We start from the raw sequence: 22,162 nt of genomic DNA, 5'->3' as shown, positions 1-22,162 counted from the left end.
TGTTCCAAATGTACACTGTCCTCCTGCTCCTGGGAGGATTCAGGATCCTGATCAGGGGGGAGGGGGAGGCTCCCACCATTCCTCCTCAGTGCAGCCCTCCTCAGCACGGTCCCTGACACCAGAGCTGGACATCAGGAGCTGTCCTTTGTTACATCTCAGAGAGGGAGGCTCACCATAGTTCCAATGAATGACACAACAGTAGGCAGTGAATGACACAACAGACACAACTTAGGCAGCAGGGGCAGCAGCAGCAGGATTCTCTATAGTGTCCAGCAGAGAAAGGAAAGTGTCCACAACTGTTTCTGTCCTGAAACAGTCTTTTCCCTTATTTGTTCTGGACCCTCCTGGCAAGGGCTGCAACGTGGTCCAGCAATGCCAAAGAATGCACTGGTGACTCTCAGATATGGGGCCTACAGGAGCTGCAGCGTTGTTGAACATAGGACCTTCCGTCTGCAGGGCTTACAAGGTTTGTGACGTAGCCTGCCAGACATGTCCCATGCTGAAGGAAAATGGGGTGGGAATGATGATGATGGTAATAACAATAATAATACTTTATTATTTATAACTCACCCATCTGGCTGGATTTCTCCAGCCACTCTAGGCGGCTCCCAACAGAATATTAGAAGCACAATAAAACATCAGATATTAAAAACTTCCCTAAACAAGGCTGCCTTCAGATGTCTTCTAAAAGTCTGGTAGTTGTTTATTTCCTTGACATCTGATGGGAGGGCATTCCACAGGGAGGGTGCCGCTACCGAGAAGGCCCTCTGCTTGGTTCCCTGAAGCTTCACTTCTCGAAGTGAGGGAACCATCAGAAGGCCCTCGGAGCTGGACCTCCGTGTCCGGGCTGAACGATGGGGGTGGAGACGCTCCTTCAGGTATATAGGACCGAGGCCGTTTAGGGCTTTAAAGGTCAGCACCAACACTTTGAATTGTGCTCGGAAACATACTGGGAAACAATATAGGTCTTTCAGGACAGGTGTTATATGGTCTCAGAGGCCACTCCCATTGACCAGTCTAGCTGCGGTATTCTGGATTAGCTATAGTTTCTGAGTCCTCTTCAAAGGTAGCCCCACATAGAGCGCATTGCAGTAAATCTGGTTACAGGGAACCAGGGAGAGGGCCTGCTTAGTAGTGACACCCACCCTGTGGAACGTCCTCCCATGAGATGTCAAGGAAATGAACAACTATCCAACTTTTAGAAGACATCTGAAGGCAGCCCTGTTTAGGGAAGTTTTTATTGTTTGAAGTTTTATTCTGTTTTTAATGTTCTGTTGAAAGTCACCCAGAGTGGCTGGGGAAACCCAGCCAGATGGGCAGGGTAGAAATATATTATTATTATTATTATTATTATTATTATTATTATTATTATTATTATTATTATTATTTCTTTATTTTCTTTATTAAATTTCTATACTGCCCTTCATCCGAAGATCACAGGGCAGTTTACAATATAAAAACACAACTCTGCAATTCTATGATTTCGACTTTCATTTTGCTTTTGTTGTTATTAAACCATGGATGCCCTTCTTTTCTATAGCTGGGCTTTTTCTAGTTTCACATCCTCCTCTAGCTAAGGGCAAATGAGCTTAGTTGGCAACCCAAGCTACATTTGTGAAGGGACAGAAGAGAAGTTTTCATAGTACGGGGAGTAGAACAACTTTGAGTCTCTCACTCTTTTTTTGCACACCGGAGTGGGGCTGCCATATTTCAAAAAGTGAAAATCCAGACACAACAGTTTTTGAGTTTTGTTTTCTGTTTTTGAAAAATCTGGGGGGAAAAACAAGTTTTTTGCCAAAGTTGTTGCATTTTTAAAAGGAAATTCACCAAATTCTACACTTCCAACATGGGTTGCCATACATCTGGATTTTCCTGGACATTACAGTGATTCCCACCCAGATACTGCTTCCAACAGCCAAATCCCGGCTATGTCCGGGAAATTCTGGACGTATGGCAACCGTAGACTAAAAATCAAAAGAAGGCCATCTTTAAATCAAGCATACGTGATTCCTGTACATTTGCAGGCAAGGCAAATTTGAAAAGCAGTCATATCTCCTGAACTAACAGTGCAATGCTATGCATGTTTACTCAGAAAGAAATCCTATTGAGTTCAGTGGGGCTAACACCCAGGTAAGTGGGCAACGGACTGCATGAGAAAATAGATTAGAAATGAAAAGGTTGTGGCCACTTGGAGGCTAATTATTGGCTATTATGGTGTGATGCCACAACAAGTAAGTTACTCTCGACTTTTGAGTTCAATCAACCTCCAATTGTTCTTAATCATACCAAATCCATCTGTTGATTCAATGACTTTAGATCCCTTTCATTTAAAAACAAGAAAAGAAATCCCCTATAAGTCAAAGCCAGGCTTACTTCAGAAAGGCCTTTACACTTAATTCCCAGGCATGAGAACCATCTACCTATAGGGCCTCCATCTTATTAGAATTCAACTTCAGTTTATTGGTCTTCTTCCAAACCCTTGCCAAGTCCAGACACAAATTCAGTACTGACACAGCATCGCCTGTCTCTGAACCCAAGGAGCAGGAGAACAACACAGTGTTCTAATCCAGAACACTAATCCAGAACACGGCAGCCAGACTGGTGACTGGGAGAGGCCGCCGAGACCATATAACACCAGTCTGGAAAGACCTACATTGGCTCCCAGTATGTTTCCGAGCACAATTCAAAGTGTTGGTGCTGACCTTTACAGCCCTAAACGGCCTCGGTCCAGTATATCTGAAGGAGCGTCTCCACCTCCATCGTTCTACCCGGACACTGAGGTCCAGCACCGAGGGCCTTCTGGCAGTTCCCTCACTTCAAGAAGCCAAGTTACAGGGAACCAGGCAGAGGGCCTTCTCGGTAGTGGTGCCCTCCCACCTGATGTCAAATAGAACAACAACAACAGACTTTTAGAAGACATCTGAAGGCAGCCCTGTTTAGGGAAGCTTTTAATGCTTGATGTATCACAGTATTTTAACATTTTTTGGAAGCCGCCCAGAGTGGCTGGGGAAGCCCAGCCAGATGGGTGGGGTATAAATAATAAATTATTATAATATTATTATATGTCACCAGAATATTGATGGCATCTCACTCCACATTCCCCGATGACCTTAACCAGAGGATTCATATAGGTGTTTAGAAGCATGGGAGATAAGATAGAACCTTACAGGACTCCACAGCACAACTGCCATGGAATCAAGCAATCTCGCCTCCAGTGCTGTCTTCTAAAAGCGGCCCTGTAAGCAGAAGCAGAACCAGCTTATCACTGTTCTTACTCCTACTCTCAATCTATAAAACCAGTGAGATACCATGGTTGATAGGATCCACTGCTTTAGTGAAACATCATCTTTCTCAGACCCTCGAAGTGCCCCTGTTTTCCAGGGACAGTCCTGGATGCACAGAAGCAGCTCCAGTTTCTGATTTGACTCTGGAATGTCCTGCTTTTCCTTAGGGTGTCCCTATTTTCATTGTAGAAATATTGGAGGGTATGGCATTATCCAGCCCTAGAGACATCTGAAGGCAGCAGCCCTGTATAGGGAATTTTTTTTAATGTTTATTTTTTTCCCCCTTACGTTTTTATATTTGTTGGATATAAATATAACCAACCCAGTCAGATAGGTGGGGTATGAATAGTAAAATTGTTGTTTTTGAATAGGACACCCCTATTTTAATCAGAGAAATGCCGGAGGCTATGCTTTCTCCCACAAGAGGTCAACAGGGTGATGAAGGCTACTTCAGTGCCGAACGTGGGCCTAAACCCAGTTTTGAAATAAGTGTTTGTGACAATGCTTGTAAAGGGATATGAAGTCTGCTGCAATCCATATTCCTTGAGCCCGCATGTTCATTTTGTCAAATGCCGTTCTCCATAACATTCTGGTGCCCACCTACCAAGGTACTGTTGGACCTTGGAAATTGAACAGCCTAGTTCTCGAACGTTTTGGCTCTCGAACGATTGACACCCAGAAGTGATTGTTCTGGTTTTCAAACTTTTTTTGGAAGCCGAACATCTGATGGGGCTTCCACAGCTTCCGATTGGCTGCAGGAGCTTCCTGCAGCCAATCAGAAGCCGCGCTTTGGTTTTCAAATGTTTTGGAAGCTGAATGGACTTCCAGAACAGATTCCACTCAACTTGCAAAGTAAGCAAACCTCTTTCTGTGAGAAGGTCCTGATATGCCAGGTTCTCCCTCTCTCAAAATGTTTTAGATGATGTATAGTCGGATTAGCCAAAATGTCTAAAGTAACTTTCACTCCTTAAACCATCTTTTTTGCCTTATATCAAACCCTCGTACCCTACCCTTGACTCTGAAACCATGTTTGTTGCTTTCCTGCTACAGACTCAGAGAACACATGACGAAACTTCAGCATCCGACTCGGTATTGCTCCTCCTATTTTTAAACCGTATTAATGCATATTCCTCCCAAATGAATGCACGATATTATTCTTAGCTGTCTTGATATAAATCTTAAGTGTCTTTAAGAAATTCAGCTGCTTACTCGGATGACGCACCCCTTAAAGTAACAAGAAGTACTACAAACCAGCAGTATTCTCCATTTCTTATCTGAATCTGGTTGTCAATAGCATTGTATTTTAGCAACATTACCTACCTACTGCCTTTCTGTAGCTGTGCTGAAAGCCGATGGACACCAGGTAATCCTTGAAGAAATACCAGATTGGAATGAAGTGCAGCTCATAGTAAATGGAGAGACTGTGTTTCAGTGCAACATTAACGATCTGGATTTCGGTGGGTACAATATAAACTTGTTTTCTGTTTTGCTTTTAAAAAACATTTCTAAGAAATGTAAAAAAAATGATAGAAGAAATACAGATGGCTCCTTCCGTTCTTTAGTAGGGCTCATAGATTTTGATTCTAACTGTGGGATCTGCTCGCCAAAAATCCCTAGCCCCCAACCCCACTGCCGATCCCTTCTCCCACAACTAGGCAACCCCTCGTCCCTTGACACCTCACCTACTCTGTTGACTCTCCCCTCACAGCTTGCCCAAACCCTTCCCCCAGCTTGCCCCCAAACAGCTAGGTATATGGAAGACATGTTTGTGAATTAAAAGAAAATGGTATTCAAGGGGGGGGGGACCCAGATAAGAACCTGCAGACTACTGGTGGAAATTGAGCCTGCAGAGAGGAAACTATTATTCAGGCTGACTTTGCGAGTTATTGTGCAGAGCTGTTTGAGATGGGTGAGTTGAAAACAGCACATACACAAAAGAAAAATGGAGGGCAGGAGATGAAATCGACCTGGATGTTTGTGTACCCTTGTGTGAGAGCCCTTCCTGCCTCCAGAGCAACACATCCTCAGCCTCCCACAAATATTAGATACAACAATCAAATACAGTATACAGTGCCCAGGTTTGGGCTGGTGGAAGAAGAAGAAGAAGAAGAAGAAGAAGAAGAAGAAGAAGAAGAAGAAGAAGAAGAAGAAGAAGAAGAAGAAGAAGAAGAAGAAGAAGAAGAATTAGAAGAATTCATTACTTGTACCCCGCCCATATGGCTGGGTTTCCCGGCCACTCTGGGCAGCTCCCAACAGAATATTAGAAGCACAATAAAACATCAAACATTAAAAACTTCCCTAAACAGGGCTGTCTTCAGATGTTTTCTAAAAGTCAGAGAGTTGTTTATTTCCTTGACATCTGATGGAAGGGCATTCCACAGGGTGGGCGCCACTACCGAGAAGGCCCTCTGCCTGGTTGCCTGTAACCTCACTTCTCGCAGGGAGGGAACTGCCAGAAGGCCCTCGGAGCGGGACCTCGGTGTCTGGGCTGAACAATGGGAGTGGAGATGCTCCTTCAGATATACTGGGCTGAGGAATTCTAGCGTTATATGGTACAGCAGAGGGAAATCAACACACACACCAATCAAGAGGCTTGAATAGCATTGCAAAACTTTTCCAGGCTTCCTGAAGCCATGAACAGCAGTGTCCTTTTTAAGAGGTGGGGGGAAACCTCCAATGACCTATTTATGTTTTAACATTGTCCATCTCTCTCTCTCTCAGGAGGCGATGGCCTGTTGGACCCACTTTGCCAAGAAGCTAGACATGCAGTGTTAAACGCTTACTGAGTAAGAGGCCCAGTGTGTGCTCTTGACAGCAAATCTCACATCAAATAAATAAGACTCTTTCCTTGCATCGTCCATTACGTTGTTAACCCTGTCTTTCAAAAGGGTTCTATTGAGTCCTCTTATTTCACCACCAGTGTGGCTAAAAGCATCCAGGTGGAAGAGGCAGTTTAACTGGCCACAGAGATTTAACCTCAGGGCTGGTATTGGCTTGATAGGCAGTGTGGGATGACAGTTCTGTTTCTTTTGGATCATGTGCAATCAAGATGTGCAAACAATGATTAAGATATAAGGCCACCATCCTCAGATGACTACGTTTGGAGAGATACGTTTGGGTAGTGGCTAGTCTTGCATCTACCCATGATCTGCAACTCCTCAAACTGTAGACTTTGTATGATGTCTTCTAGATATATCAAATTACAAGACAGTCCTGCTTTAAATGTGTCGTGTGGATCTGACCTGCATCTTACAGCTCTTCCGAAGACCTCAGCGCAGTCCACCACGATCTGGTCCCAACTGAGACTGAAAGGGACCAGTGGTGGCACCCAGCAAACTAAGTGGGGATCTGAATCTCGGTTGCTTAGATGCTCAATACTCTATCCGCTACACAGGCTTTCTTTTGCGATGCATCCCATCGTTTATGAGATGTATTTGCATCCTCCAATGACTTACCCATGCAAAACCTGGACTGCAGCAGGCCATTGTTCACTCCAATGAGAAATGTAATCTCCAGAAGATACAAAGTTGTCCTCAAATGTACCAGGAGCAGTGTTAATTAAATTGCTTTACAGCCTTTTTTGTCTTGACTAATTGCCTCATTAGGACACATTTCTCATCCCCCAAATGGATCTGAAGTATTCTTCATCATTGAAGAAAATGTATCATTAAGTGCTTTTGCCCTGCGCCCCCATCAGTCCTCAGAACTGTTTGCCGTCGGGGGGGAAGCATACTTAGATCTTTGCCAGCTGTGCAGCAATGGTGCTGCAATCAGCAGTCGAGTGGCATTAATGGCAGAACACCACAATTACTCCAACTATTTCCCTTTTCCGAGCGAGACCCTTACATACAATTTGTGCAATATCTTCCATCGTTTTCCTAATTTCACAAACAGCTAGCGTCCTTCAGAGGCAGTAGTGGAAAGGGGTGTGACAGGCATCCAAATGTTTGGCCGGAGAGCGTTACACAAGACTGCATTGCGATACAACAATCCCTTGCCTGTTTTTTGGTAAACCACTTGGCAATGGATTCAGTTGAGTTTTAATCAGAACAGGCGCACTGAAATTAATGGCCGGGACTAACCTGGGTTAGAGAGAAGGCGGAATTGCCCAACATGGAGATAACAGCATCAATGACGCAAGGATCAATGATGTAGCTCAAGATAGGAGAGGTGGAAAGGGAACACATAGCTGCTTTAAATGATTTCCAGTCTCCAGGGCCTGATGAGCTGCACCCAAGGGTATTAAAGGAGTTTGTGGGTGTAATCTCAGAGCCTCTGACTATAATCTTTTGAGGAGCAGGTGAGGTGTTCTAAGCACAATTTAAGGATATGGACAAGTTCAGATGTGTGCAGAGGGCAAGCTAGATGAGTAAGGGTCTGGAAAGCAAGCCTTATGAGAAACGGTTAAGGAAGTGGGTATATTTAGCCTAGAAAAGATATGATTGCTATCTTCAAATATCTAAAGGGCTGTCACATGGAAGATGGAGCAAGCTTGTTTTCTCCTGCTCCGGAGGCAAATGAATGGCATCAAGTTACAGGAAAGTTGGTTCTGATTAAACATCAGGGATAATTTTCTGTTGGTAAGAGCTGTTCGACAGTGGAACAGACTCCCTCAGAAGGTGGTGGACTCTCCTTCATGGGAGATTTTTAAGCAGACGTTGAATGGCCATCTGTCATGGGTGCTTTAGTTGTAATTCCTTTGTTGCAGGGGGTTGGACCAGATGACCCTCGGGGCCTTTCCAATTCTACAATTCTACGATTAATTTCATCAGATCTACTCTGAATAAACATTAGTTGTTGACTGTCAGTAAACCCTATACATGTTTTCTCAAAAATACCGTATTTTTCGCCCTATAGGACGCACCGGCCCATAGGGCGCACCTAGTTTTTTTGGGGGGAAATAAAGGGGGGGGGAATTCAGAAAAAAGATCTCAGAACCCACAGGTAAAACCTTCCTTTTACAGAGTCTTAAGTTTAACCCCCTTTTTAAAAAAGCAACCACAAAGCACAGCTTCGCTACAAATAATTGACTGCTCAGAAAGTTTATACACAACCAGCACTGATAAGGTTTTCATCCTAAGAAGTCTCTACAGTGCCTAGCAGTTGTGAATATGGGATCGTGCTCCTTATGGGGCAGTGATGTCCAGAATTAAGAGACAGTCCCTGAAAATGAGGCAGCACCCTGACAACCAAGCACTTCAAATTGTTTTGTGTTATTTATAAAAACTTTGGGAGGGGTCTGCACCATAGCCAAAGCAATGATGCACAAACTGACATTTCAGAAGTCTGACAAATGATGCATTTGCAAAGGCAAAGAAGTCTGCAGTCGTTCACTTGGAGTGTTGCTTCCTCTACCTCTCTAGCCTTAAGGCTCACTGCCTTTTAAAAAGTACTCCGGCGGGGCTAAGAAGACATATCCCCGGTTTTTTTGCAGTGACTTGCCCATGAATGAGCCATCCGGGCGAGTCACAGGCGGCAAGCAGAACTCTTTGTCTGCTCCGAAGCTGACTCAGGTGCACTGCACTTCAGCGGAGAAAGTTAGCACAGCTGGAGCTAGGCGTCTCCAAGCAACAAGTCCACAAGTGATAAGCAGGTGCGCGGTGACCAGCCCCAAAGCACCACCAGAAGCAGGCAAATCCGGAAGGCTAACGAAACAAGAACAAGCAATGCCTCCCCTCCCGCCGCTCCTTGGGCAGATGCTTCCCCTCGCCACCCCCTCTGCTAATGCGAAGTGCCGAAAGATCAGCGGTTGTTTTGCAAGTGGCTCTTTGCCGCCTTAAGCGCGCAAGTCCCCCTCCCTCCACAACGCTCCGAAAATAAGTTGGGAGATCCCTCCCGAACCGCTCCAGCTTCTCTTCCCGGTGCCTCCCGCCGCCCACCCCAGCTCAGCTGCGTCGGGACTCAGGCCCGCTGTACCGGGCAGAGATCTGGGATCCCCCCTTCCCTCGCAGTCTGCACCGCTTCCAAGGAAAGAGGGGCAGCCGGACGCACAACGCCAGGCAGCCCCGAGGTGGGTGGGCAGCCGAAGAGTGTGTCCTCCAGCGCAGCGGGGCTCTCCATGGGTGGCGCCCCGCTGTCCTCCTGCAGGGGCTGCGCTCGGCTCTCCCATTGGGTGGCTCCGTGGCCCCGCGCTGCGCGCCCGCCTGCTCCCCCAACCAACCCCGCTTGGCCACCCAACCTGCCCGCCAGCTCACCTGGCCAGGGCCGGAGGGGCATCGGCTGCATGTCCCTGGTTCTCCCCGCGTCAGGAGCAGCTCGCCTTTCCAGAAGCAGCAGCAAGTGCGGCTGCAGGCACCGCGGAGCTCGGCCGGAGGCCCCGGCATTGCCTCGTCTCCCACCCAGGCGGAGGCTCCCCGCACGCCGCGTCCCTGCTGGAGACGGAGTGGGTGCCTTCCGCGGGAACTCCCACTGGGCTCCCAAGGCTTTCGCCCCATAGAACGCACACACATTTCCCCTTCATTTTTGGAGGAGAAAAAGTGTGTCCTATAGGGCGAAAAATACGGTAAGTCCCATTAAGTTTAATGGAACTTAGATAGAATTGTCACCTAAGCATACTGTTCTTTTTGCTGAATTGAGAGACCCCTTTCCAACTAAAAACAAGAAACACACAAGACATTGCTCTTTTCTGCATACATTTTATTTTCACTCATTCATGGTGTCTTAGGCACGAAAGCCACAATGCAAAATAATAAGCAAGCCAGTGAATTTCATAAAGTTTCTGAAAATACCAGAAGAGACACACTAACACAGAGTGATTTTCTGGGAGAAAAATGGGCTACATCGGAAAAACTCCTTATACTTGTCAGCTGATTTGAGGTAAATGACACTTGTAAATTATGAAATATACACGAAGTGATGTAAAGATAGAGATCTCTATAATGGGAAGTAAGTAACCCAAGATTTCAAAACATTTAATTTCTCTAGAGAAATTAGAGCTTTGCTGCTGTTACGGATATATAAAGACAATGGCTCACTAGTTTTGGTAAATGAATGAAACTAGCTTTGTTTTGAGTTTGCCAGAGGTATGAACAGTTTTGTTAACATGTTCTAATTACTTCATCTTCTCTTTCACCAGTGCCAACAGTAATCAACTTTTTGGAAAAAAATAAAATAGAACAGATTTCTTTAAAAACCTGTACCCAAACAGACTAGTTCCTTTCACTGTATTAAATTCTACAGACTTCAAGTCAAAATATAGAGAAGACAGAGGAAGAGAAAAATACAGAAAAGAAGATCTGCAAGATGCCAGCATTTTTGTGAATGGGATGCTAATACCAATTCCCAGGGGATAAGCTGTCAAAAAACAACCATAAAGAAAACAGACATTATATTCCACCGCTTATTTTTCACATTCTTGGATAGAATTTATTTTTTAAAATATAATGCTACAGTCCGCAACCAGCAATGAAAATGGAAGCCTGCCATTTCCTACTTTTTATGTCTATGTTAATTGTGTTCCCTAAATTTGTGCGTTCCCAGCCACAAGAGCATTTATCACTCAAAAGGAGACAGAAAATATTTCAAGTTATACCGAGATGGCCTTCCTTGTAAAAACAGAGCAAAATATATAGACCTATTATTATTTAGACAGCATCCTTCTTCCCTTTAAAATTCTTGTTTCTAAAAAAGCTCAAAATGCTGTGCCTTGGGGCTACTTACAACACAACCCTAAGTATGTTCACTGAGAAGTTCTATTGTGCTCTACGCTGCTCAGTTCCATGTAACTGGGCACAGGATCACTGCCTAGCTAGCTAATTAATGCAATTTAGAGTTAAATAATGCAAAGCAAAATTCCAATATATTTTAGATCCTGTTAGAGTAAAGCAAACCAGAACTGTAACCCTTGTTTAGAAAGCCCAGCTGTTACGCCTGTCCACTGCATTGATAGTTTCAACTATTCTACAGTGTACAGGGCTTCAAGAATGCCCAGAGTTGATCAGAAACAGCCAGATCTGCTCAGTTTTCCCCCAGTAACTTATTCAAAACTTACCTTGTGATTTTTAAACAACAAAGCAGACTTCCCCACTGCCGGGTAAATCAGGAAGGAGCAGCAGGGATCTCAACATGAACTATAATGGTGTCTGCAACTGCCCCACCAACCTTGAAGGGCAATGATCACATTTTTTGACACAAGAAATATGCCAAAATCCAGTGTAAGCACAGCAGCAGCTCTTGTTGGGGTTCCTACATGCTCTCACTAACTCCCCCCAGCACTTAACAGGGAGAGGAAACAGTACCATGTGTTTCGTGTCCCAGTTCTGGTGGCTAAATGGAAAGCAAGCCTGCTAAATTGTTTGCTGCATTCAGATATGTGAGAATTCAACAAAGAATGGTTGGGGGCAGGGTGGGGTGGAATCTGCAAGAAAAACGTTGCTCATTTGAACTATATGAGACCATTTATACAGCCTGCAGTAAAAGAGAAATTAGTATCTGATGTTAGGAAATCCCATTAAAATATGCACACCAGTTTTCTTGAATATTCCCAAACTTAAAGCAAAATAATTGTTTCTTCCATCTCCCTAACAAGAGGTAGCGGTGATGTAATCAACAGAACCACATTGACCGGATGAGAATTAAGAGGAACCCTTAACATTTACGACATACACACAGTGGTTTAGAAGAGGTAAGCTTTAAAATAGGTCTTTGAAAAAGCCAACCTCAAAAAAAATTCCAAGAAGTCTTTCCCTGCTGAATTTTATTTCATGTTATGGTCATGGCCTTCCCTAAATACATACATACTATACTACATACGGAGATAATGGGCCACAACGTTACAATCAAAACATCTTTCCTTCAAATGCCTCCAGGTTGAAGGCTGTGTCCAAAAACCTTCTGAGTGACACGAGATGCGTGTTCTTGTTACCAGTTGCTGGAGCGGCAGCTGGTTCACGGCCGACATACCTTGAAGCAGAAGAGACAAGGAGGCAAATGACACAAATGAGATGTGACGTTTTTTGAAGCAGAGACACACTGATAATAAACACCTCTTACATTAGTCACCTCTTATATTAGATACTTTCTATAGACCTTTACTTATATGTATAGGATTCTAGTTACTATTTGCCCCAGGCTAGGCTTACTTGCTTAGGCTATCCACTTATTATGTGGGTAAAAACTATTTCAGCCAACCTGTACTGTTAAGCTTCATGAATTCCATTGTGAGTGACTCCTCAAACTGTTGTTCATGTACAAGATGCTTGCTTTATTGAAACTTCACTGGTACTCTCCTACTTAAATCCTTTCTCTGGTTTCTGTTTCCCTCCAAGATCCTGCACAAACTTCTCCTCACCATCAGTTGTTGCCTTGTCTCTCTCCATTCTTATATTCCCTCTCTGTGATTTTATCTAGCTCGACCAGCCTTAGCTGTCCAAAAGCCCCCTGCTTCCTGAATATTCTGTCCATTTCCCCGTGCTGTCCAGTATGCCGGGGCCTGCCTCTCAGAATGCCTCTGTGCAACCACCTCCCTTATTTCAAAACACCTTTTCTGGGTGTCCCATCCCCCCAATCCGTATGCCTTACAGTAACTAAGTGTGCGTAATTGTAATGATCATATTCTTTCTCTGTGTACTCTCGTTTCCATTTCCCCCTTTCTTTGTTTCAGATTGAAGGTCCTGTGGATCTGAAGGGGCCTGTCATACTTGCTCTTTTAAAGTACGGCAGTAGAAATAAATTAATTGGTAGACGCCGATTCGAGCAGACTCACATACATAGTTTGAGTGCAACACCTCAAGGTTCTATAGGAAGTTCACATACCGTACTTTCCCGTGTATAAGACTATGCGGTTTTTTCCTCTAAAACTCATGCTAAAAAGTGGGGTCGTCTTATACATGGGAAGTGCAGAGGGTGGGCGTTTGATTAGCTGCTGCTACGGCTGTCAGCGGCTATTGTGCGTGTTTTTGGTTGCTGCGTCAATGGCTGATGCATTTGGCTGGGCGAATGGCAGGTTCTGCTGGCGATGGGACAGATGGGAAGTGGATTTTGTTTTTGTTTTTTAAATAAATTTTATTAATATTTTCCACACAGCAATAACAACACGAAAAATATCGAAAAATAACAATACACAACACACACAAACCTAAAACTAAAGAAAGCAACAACAACTAAAAAAACACACCACCAAATCCATCTCTTACAAGCTAATACTATAAACACTAAAACAACAACAAGACATTGACTTCCACCAATCCCACAGCACCTCCTTTATCTCTCATTGTGTCTTCCTGTTTTCCTTATCATCTCTATCCTAGCATCTAGATATAAATCCCTCTTTCTTATTCTTTCACTTCACAAGGTTATTCCAGACTCAGCCAGATTTCTGTCCTCGAACCTTGACTTTTGAGGTATTCGTTTAGGCAATCCCATTCTTTTTTTACTTCACTTTTTGGTTTTTGTCTTATTATGTTTGTCAATTTGGCTAATTCTAAGTATTCTGAAAGCTTACATAACCACTCTCCCCTAGTGGGTAACTGATTCCTTTTCCAATACTTAGCCACCAGGATTCTTGCTGCAGACGTGTATAAGAAAAATTTACCGTATTTTTCTCTCTATAACACGCACCAGACCATAACACGCACGTAGTTTTTAGAGGAAAACAAGAAAAAAAAATATTCTAAACGAAATAGTGGATATATGATTTCTGTGGTTCATGCTGTGGCCACAGACATGTGATCTGACAGTGAGTTTGGAGTAGCCCAATGCAAAAATCCTGAGGATCCATGTGGATCCATGCTTTGCAACCACGAAGGGGAACCATGGATCCTCTGCTCACGACTGCAGCAGATCCCCCCCCCCCCCCCGCCACCCGCAGGCATTCGCTCCATAACACGCACAGACATTTCCCCTTACTTTCTAGGAGGAAAAAAGTGAGTGTTATGGTGCAAAAAATATGGTAGTTTTGTCTTTTGGAATATTGTCATTTAAAATTCCTAAAAGAAATGCCTCTGGCCTTTTACTATATGATATTCTTAATATTTTCTTTATTTCTTCGTGGGAAGTGGATTTTGCGATGCGTGTGAGTGAGTGATTTTCGACAATCCCCCCCCCCAAAGCTCAACGACCCTGGGTAACCCCCCCAAAAAAACTTTGGGCAATCCTCCACAACTTTGGGCAATCCTCCACAAAAAAAGCTCAACAACTCTGTGCCATCTCCCCCATTTTCTTAACTTTGAGTCCCCCAAAATAGTTTTATACATGGGGGCATCTTATAGACGGAAAAGTATGGCATATCTGAAAGTGGCAGAGACGCAGCCTACAAAAGGGACATAGGCAGTGCTCTGCATCTCCATTTTTTGTCCCAGGAAGCCTGGCTAGGAAAAGTTGCCACTGAAGCCACTGCCAGCCAGAGTACAGCCCAGCAGCCCAGACGGAAATATCAAGGCTTCATCTTCAACTTCTTAATTCATATGTTCTTGGCAATGCACCAAAAACAAAAACAAAAGGGGGCAGCAGCCCTGAATGAAAAGAAAACCGCTGCAAGCATCCTACCATATGGGTCGAGTATGGTTCACAATGGTGCGGAAACGAGGTTTGACGTAGTCGTAGTAGCCTATGTTCTTGTGTTCTTCTTGACACCAGACAAGATCAGCTTTAGCATACTTCTCAATTTCCGATTTTAGCAAGTCGAAAGGGAAAGGGGAGATCTAGAAGGAAATGGAAATATAGAAATTTCTGGCATGGTAACAGGTCCCCACTGCGTATACAGCCAACACATCTTTATTCCTCAAATACATGAGGAATATCGTCTACCGCTCCCAGTGAGTGTGGCACATTTCAAAAAAGGAATCTCTCCAAATTAGTATGTAAGGAATGTTCTAATATCCCGATCTGACCCACACACAACAGTTACACTGGTGAAGGCAAGAACAGTTAGCAAGTATATGCAGGTAGCTAGCAATTTTGTGCACTCAGCTTTACGTGCTTCACAAAAAAATGTAACAGAAGAAGAAGAAGAAGAAGAAGAAGAAGAAGAAGAAGAAGAAGAGGAGGAGGAGGAGGAGGAGGAGAGCAGAGAAGATGGGCATACAAGGAAATGTACAAGGGAGCGGATGGGCATATAAGGACAAAGGCTTTGGCAATCCAACCCTCCATTTAACCCAATGTTTTTTGACTAAATTTAATTTTGGCTTTACAGGCTATTCCCAAGAAAGTTGAGAGTTGTGTGTATTTCACTTCTGCTGCAAATTTCTGAAGGTGGTGCGAGTACTGTCATTTGTTCGACAGACAATACATGTACTGCCACTTTCATCATAAATGTACTTTTTATTTCACTCACATGAATACTTATAGACACAATACAGTCAAAGCTAAGCACTTTCAGGTCTCATTGTCTTGGCAAAAGAGTGGCACTGACCATGTTTAAACTTTCATTTTGAAATCAATGAGTCTTAACCGTGCTTACCTTTTTATACATGGGGCAGAATCCAACTAGTTAATATGGACATATGAAAATTACCAATATGAGTATATATGACATTGCTGTTTTTTTTAAAAAAAATTAATTTTGGTTAAAAAGAATTATACAATACAGTCACAGCGAAGAAAAGAGCATGTTGCTTTCTGCAAATGATATATTCTGCCCAGGCACTACATTTGTTGAGTAATCCTACTGTTATTCTTGGACTTAGATACATTCCTGCTCACATCAAAAGGAACCGAAAGTGTGTCACAATGGCATGCAGGGTTTGGATGTCATCTTGAGAATCCTCATCACGAGAATCCTCAGATCAAAAGTGATGCCAAAGCACTTTCACTTGCAATGCACTACCTGTTAATGTTGAGAAGGCAGAAAGTGGGAAACTACCATTTTTAAAATCAAATGTTCATTTTGGTCAATATAGTATTTTTTTTTTTCATTTTCAGATGAAGGAAATGGAAAAACAGTTTTAAGCATCACTTGTGAAAAGCAGCATTAGAATACCCTTGTGAAGGCAGCAGATCACTAAGTATTTACATTTTATAAATACAGAATGGGATCCATAATTTGCCTAGTCAATTCCCATCAAGGTAAGTTACAGTCCAGTTATTCTACATAATCTTATGCTCCACTCACCAAATCGAAACACCTTGTGTTTCATTTATTTAAAAAAACAGAACTCTTCAAGTTTTTGTTACTTTGACACCAAAAAGTGTCAACAGGGTGGGCTGTCGCTCAATGGCACAACATTTGCTTTACATGTCTAGGTTTAAGGCCCCTTGTTCAAGCTACCACATCATCAGGTAGGCTTGGGACAGACTCCCTGCTTAAATACTGAAGAGACGCTATCAGTCAGTGTAAGGCAGTACTGAACTAGATGAACCGTTAGTCTGACTTTGCTGAAGTAACTGGACATGAGATGGGGTTAATTTCCTTCATGAGTTAAATCACCCCATGGATGAGCTAATTTCAGGTGCACAGTCAGCCAAGCCAGTTGCGATGGTAACGGCCCAGTGCCCCAACTATATCTGTGATTAATGCATGTCAACTCAGCAGTCTGTTAGTTAGTCTGTCGGTCCTCAGTCTGTTGGTGTTGCTTGTTCAGTGTTATATGGAGCAACAGAGATACTTTGTCTGTATCTGTATTTGTCTGTATCTATGTTCAGAACTGTTTTACAGAGCCTTATCTTCTGCAACAGTAAGCTATTTGGACCTTAGGCTGTTTCCATGTGATGACTGGTACTGGGAGCAACTTCCACCACTTGTGTATCTCATATCAGATTAACAACAGATTCAGTATGAGAAAGGTTATTATGTGTACTTCACAGGCATGTACATTTAAAAAATAATTCACACAACAAGTTCTCTCTCTTTGCTTTACCTGTTCCAGTCTGGTTATAGCCACCTCCTTCTCCAAATCCTGGTTCTTTCTCTCTCTAACAAGATCATAGTATACCTTCCCAGTACAGAAAATCACCCGCTTGACCTCCCCGGGAGCTTCAGCTGCAGGTCCTTCTTCAGGGATCACACGCCTGAAGCTGGTACCTAGATGTGCAACAAAAGTGTTTTACTACAAGGTGCCTAGTCTGATCAACCCTAGAGGATTTCTCAAAAATAGATGTAGTTTTTGGTATATTCCTTGGATTAGAAAGCCTTCTTTCCCTCCTTCCATAGTTTCCATTCTCACCATAACTTAGGGCTACTGCCACTCTCTAGTATTAAACAGAGAAAATGACTCCCTTCATGAAACACAACTGGTTCTCAGTGGCAATTTTCCCTAATTCTCATGTATTTGTATCGGTTCTGTAATTCTTAAATTCAATAATATTCTGAACAGGCAGAGGAACAACAATCAGTGTTATAACTATTATAATTTTAAGAAAAAATACGAGATTTGCTTTGTATCAGTGAAGACCTTGAGCACCCTATCTCACAAATTAGTTCCCCCAGCAATCGCGGATCCAGTTGCAGCTATTCTACTGTGTTTTTGCTATTTTCTTCCCATGGAAGGGTCTCCATGCCACAAATGTAGTACTCCCATGCCAAGAATGTAATGTAAGGCGGGGAGTGTTGGATCTCACGACAGAAAAGGGGGTTAAAATGTTTCAAAACAAAACGTACATAAGTGAACCTACCTGACACCATTTCATCAAAGCTGGATTTTGCTTCAGGATGTCTCAGCAAGGACTTTGGTGTGAAAATAATCAGCTGTAAAATAGGCAGTATAATAATTGTAAAATTTTGCCTTTATTCAGTCAGATTACTTCACACAAGCAAAGAATTTGACTTCCATACAACAAAGTAATGGGTTCAGTGCCTGGAGATGAACTAGGGTAGAAGCACCCCTATCTAAAGGGTCTTAAGTTTAATAAAATTCATGGAGATTTGAGCACTTTGCTGTCCTTGGATACCTCTGCCTGCCCTAATCCCTCTGATGTCTAAAAAGTACGTTACATAAATCAGTAATGGACAAAGTAGTCAACCATTAGCCGAAATAGTTTGTCTCAGTGGGGCAGGGGTTTGTTGTGTGGCATACCTATATCTAAACAAATTGCAGTATGACTTTCTGAAACAATTTTGAATATTCTAGAAGTTTCCTAAAATAAGCGATTGGGATCTTTAATTTTTTAACTATAATTGAATTTAAACCCACTTTCTACAGTACAGGCCTAGTCCTCTATCATCCATACTTCATTATTTTTTTACAGAAAAGACTGAAATAGTTTTAATTAGTACAAAAGCACTAAATGTCAATACTTACAGGTTTCCTAAATGGCAACAAGAGCTGCCTTCGGAGGACATGGAAGTAACTGGCTGGAGTTGAACAGTTCACCACAATCCAGTTGCATTCATAGAGTTGGGAAACTGCAAAATCATCATCAAATTCCTGAACAAAGGCAGATTATGGGCATTAGAAAGGAAACCAATAGCCTGGTTTGCACATCTTGCTAAGCCAAATAATGGCTTGGTGTGAATTTGTGAATATGTAGACTCTGGAAGGAGAATGTGGCAGATTTGCTTCTCCCCAGTCATCCTGCAGCTGTGCTACACTGAATGTACACATGACTTGGTTTAACCATAGTAGTGGTGAATGACACAACAGTAGGCAGTGAATGACACAACAGACACAGCTTAGGCAGCAGGGGCAGCAGCAGCAGGCTACTCCACAGTCTCCAGCAGAGGAAGGAAAGTGTCCACAACTGTTTCTGTCCTGAAACAGCCTTCCCCCCTATTTGTTTTGGACCCTCCCAGCAAGGGCTGCAACGTGGTCCAGCAATGCCAAGGAATGCACTGGTAACTCTCAGATACGGGGCCTACAGGAGCTGCGGCATTGTTGAACACAGGACTTTCCGTCTGCAGGGCTTACAAAGTGTGTGACGTAGCCTGCCAGACATGTCCCATGCTGAAGGAAAATGGGGTGGGAATGAGATTAATAATAATAATATTCTCAGTACTAGCACCCACCCTGTGGAACGCCCTCCCATCAGATGTCAAGGAAATAAACAACTAACTGACTTTTAGAAGACATCTGAAGGCAGCCTTGTTTAGGGAAGTTTTTAATGTTTGATGTTTTATCATGTTTTTAATATTCTGCTGGGACCCACCCAAAGTGGCTGTGGAATCCCAGCCAGATGGGCAGGGTATGTATGTATGTATGTATGTATGTATGTATAAATAAATAAATGTTGTTGTTGTTGCTGATGATGATGTTGATGTGAATGTGAATGTTAATATTATTAGAGGTGGTGCCTGAAGAGAGATGACTGGGTAGGAAGGAGATATATATATATATATATATATATATATACACTTACTGGAAAGGCATCAGGATCATCATTACACATCTGAAGGAATCTCTCTGGCCTGGCTGAAGAATGCTCTGGGCCCTGAGAATCACATCATGTAAAGAAAAACAAGTTGGCATGCCTTGGAAGAATCTAGATCCTAAACATAATTGTCATTAATTTCCATACTGGGCAGGATGATGTGAATTTAGTTGGTTTGATAGAAGTGGTTGTGTGTGGCCTTTATAACCGCCCTCTCTGACATAGGTTTAATAGGTGGCTGACTATAACATGTTTATTGTATAAATGAAGCACCTTATAAGTGCACACTATTCCTCAGATGATGAAACTCATTGAATGCAGTGGAATTTATTTCCAAGTACAAATGCCCAGGATTAACCACTAGGTAAAAGGTAAAGGACCCCAGACGGTTAAGTCCAGTCAAAGGCGACTATGGGGTTACGGTGCTCATCTTGCTTTCAGGCTGATGGAGCCGGCATTTGTCCACAGACAGCTTTCCGGGTCATGTGGCCAGCATGACTAAACCGCTTCTGGTGCAACGGGACACCGTGACGGAAACCAGAGTGCGCGGAAATGCCATTTACCTTCCCACCACACCGGTACTTATTTATCTACTTGCACTGGAGTGCTTTCAAACTGCTAGGTTGGCAGGAGCTGGGGCAGAGCAACAGGAGCTCACCCCATCATGGGGATTCAAATCGCTGACCTTCTGATTGGCAAGCCCAAGGGGCTCAGTGGTTTAGACCACAGCTCCTTTTACCTTTACGTAACCACTATATTCATTTTGGGGGGCTATTCTCTCTTTCAATCATGACACATTTGTTCTTCGGGAAATAGCCACTGATACACATCTGTAAAAAGCAATTCCTTCTTCTTATTTAAATAAATATTAGAGATATCTACCGTAATTTCCGGCGCATAAGACGACTGGGCGTATAAGACGACCCCCAAACTTTTCCAGTTAAAATATAGAGTTTGGGATATACTCGCCGAATAAGACTACCCCTCTTCCAACGCACACCAAATAAAAATTTAAAAAACCAGTCTCTAGTCTGGCTTGGAAATCCACTCCACTTCCCAGTGGCCGGGGGCTTCTGGGGCCAATTTTCAAGCGTATTTCTGCTTCATTTAGAGAGCTTGGTGTCCTCTGATTTAATTTGGTGTCGTTTTATCCTTTGGTGGGGAGTTACTGCAGGAGCTGCTGCTGTAGCCGGCGTATAAGATGACCCCCGACTTTTGAGAAGATTTTCCTGGGTTAAAAAGTAGTCTTATACGCCAGAAAATACAGTAATTGTAAAATTAGTTGCACACAGGGAACTATTATTCTGATCAATGGAAGCCCTACCATTCCTTCCATTCCATGAGGCAAAAGCAGGACAATCCCATTGTGACGAACCCACTTAGCCTGTCCCGAGCTGATAAATTGATCGATGATGCACTGTGCTGTATTGTGGAAGTCACCAAACTGAGCCTCCCAGCACACGAGGGCATTGGGACTTGACATAGCAAAGCCAAGTTCAAAACCTAAGGGGGGGGGGAGAGGAAATATATTATCAGTACACACTATATTCTGTTATGACAAAATGTATTGGGAATAAATCCTGAAGCTGAATTACAGAATGGCATTACAGAATGAAGTAAATTAGGACTATGCCTCTTATGCATCCAAGAATTAGACACTTTCAGTATATACGAATATACAAAACATCTATGTCAAAAACTGATTCAATACAACTTTGTGTATCTCAGTCTTCTGAACCATCACAAATGACTAATGAAAAGGAAAAAATGAGGCCTAAGTAAACCATATTCTGCAATAAAAAAGCAAATACCAGAATGGCTTGGGTAGCATTTCAAAAATGTGGAGTGGTTGTGGCAAGATACGCTGTGGCACTTCCATTATACTTAACATGTTATAGCTTACAGCACAGTGATGTTGCAATATTTCCTAAAATCTGACATACAGCAACACAATTGGGTCCGTCTGGAATCTTATGTGGGATTCTCGTAGGAAGCGAGTAAAATTTTCCCCTCTGTGTAGTTTGTATGTGTTCTGAACGACCATATAGTAAAATTTTACTTCCGTGGTAGGAATTAGGGCCTTAAATAATGGGACAGGAATTTACTAAAATCTAAAGTATCATAGTTCTTGCCCAGCAACTCAGCTAAGGCAGATTGACGGTAAATTGCTTTAACAGCTGCAATCACAATGCTGCTTTGTTGTGCTGTTTCAAAATACGAGATTTCAAGCAGAGCCAGAGAGTTCATAGAAACATAATTAAATATAATATTAACCTAGTTTCTCTTTTAATGACCCACCTTGACTCCAGGGTCTTATTTATTCATTTCACTGCTTCCAGCTAATAGTGCCTGTTAGACAAAATGCCTCCTCCCCCTTTTGCCCCTCATTTTACCCCCTTTCCCAAGATCATTTGCATTTAAATTGGTCATTGGATTGGCATGAGGACAAATATTCCTGCAGCAACTTTAAATGATGCCATGATCATCAACATACATCAGATGGACTCATGTCAAGTGAGCAGAATGGTCGATTATTTCCCGGTATGATATCTAGAAATGCATTGCACCCTGTAGGAGACTCTCGTGTGAAGCTACTGAGGCAAATCACATACGCTTAAGGAATCTGGAAAAAGGCAGTT

General features: G+C 43.0%; 2 protein-coding genes across 3 annotated transcripts in view; one reads left to right on the top strand and one right to left on the bottom strand.

The window, feature by feature from the left end:
• Positions 1 to 197: 197 nt before the first annotated feature.
• On the top strand, positions 198 to 6,860 carry LOC308585317 (UPF0728 protein C10orf53 homolog). The gene is made up of 3 exons (XM_081190998.1): positions 198 to 466; positions 4,622 to 4,741; positions 6,006 to 6,860. The coding sequence occupies exons 1-3, from the start codon at positions 373 to 375 to the stop codon at positions 6,068 to 6,070; spliced, it is 279 nt and encodes a 92-aa protein (XP_081047124.1). The 5' UTR covers positions 198 to 372; the 3' UTR covers positions 6,071 to 6,860.
• Positions 6,861 to 9,903: 3,043 nt separating this feature from the next.
• Positions 9,904 to 22,162, bottom strand: part of OGDHL (oxoglutarate dehydrogenase L) — a 61,276-nt gene continuing 49,017 nt past the window's right edge. For both annotated transcript variants that reach the window (XM_081190836.1, XM_081190835.1), the window contains exons 17-23: positions 20,848 to 21,026; positions 19,512 to 19,583; positions 18,458 to 18,583; positions 17,832 to 17,904; positions 17,078 to 17,241; positions 14,769 to 14,923; positions 9,904 to 12,185 (exon numbers count right to left, since the gene is read on the bottom strand). In XM_081190836.1, the coding sequence (XP_081046962.1) occupies positions 12,062 to 12,185; positions 14,769 to 14,923; positions 17,078 to 17,241; positions 17,832 to 17,904; positions 18,458 to 18,583; positions 19,512 to 19,583; positions 20,848 to 21,026 (893 nt within the window). In that variant the 3' untranslated portion in view covers positions 9,904 to 12,061. The remainder of the gene's footprint in view (positions 12,186 to 14,768; positions 14,924 to 17,077; positions 17,242 to 17,831; positions 17,905 to 18,457; positions 18,584 to 19,511; positions 19,584 to 20,847; positions 21,027 to 22,162) is intronic.

The sequence above is a fragment of the Podarcis bocagei genome, assembly GCF_964188305.1.
Source record: "Podarcis bocagei genome assembly, chromosome: 4".
NCBI lineage: Eukaryota > Metazoa > Chordata > Lepidosauria > Squamata > Lacertidae > Podarcis > Podarcis bocagei.
The sequence above is the reverse complement of the archived record's forward strand: the minus strand, read 5'-3'. Positions and strand labels throughout refer to the sequence as shown.

Bases quoted from the DNA above. Each gene is read 5' to 3' on its own strand.
- LOC308585317 (XM_081190998.1), top strand. From the start codon at position 373: ATGCCAAAGAATGCACTGGTGACTCTCAGATATGGGGCCTACAGGAGC. The intron at 467-4,621 runs GTTTGTGACGTA...GCCTTTCTGTAG, and splicing joins CCGTCTGCAGGGCTTACAAG to CTGTGCTGAAAGCCGATGGA. The intron at 4,742-6,005 runs GTGGGTACAATA...TCTCTCTCTCAG, and splicing joins CATTAACGATCTGGATTTCG to GAGGCGATGGCCTGTTGGAC.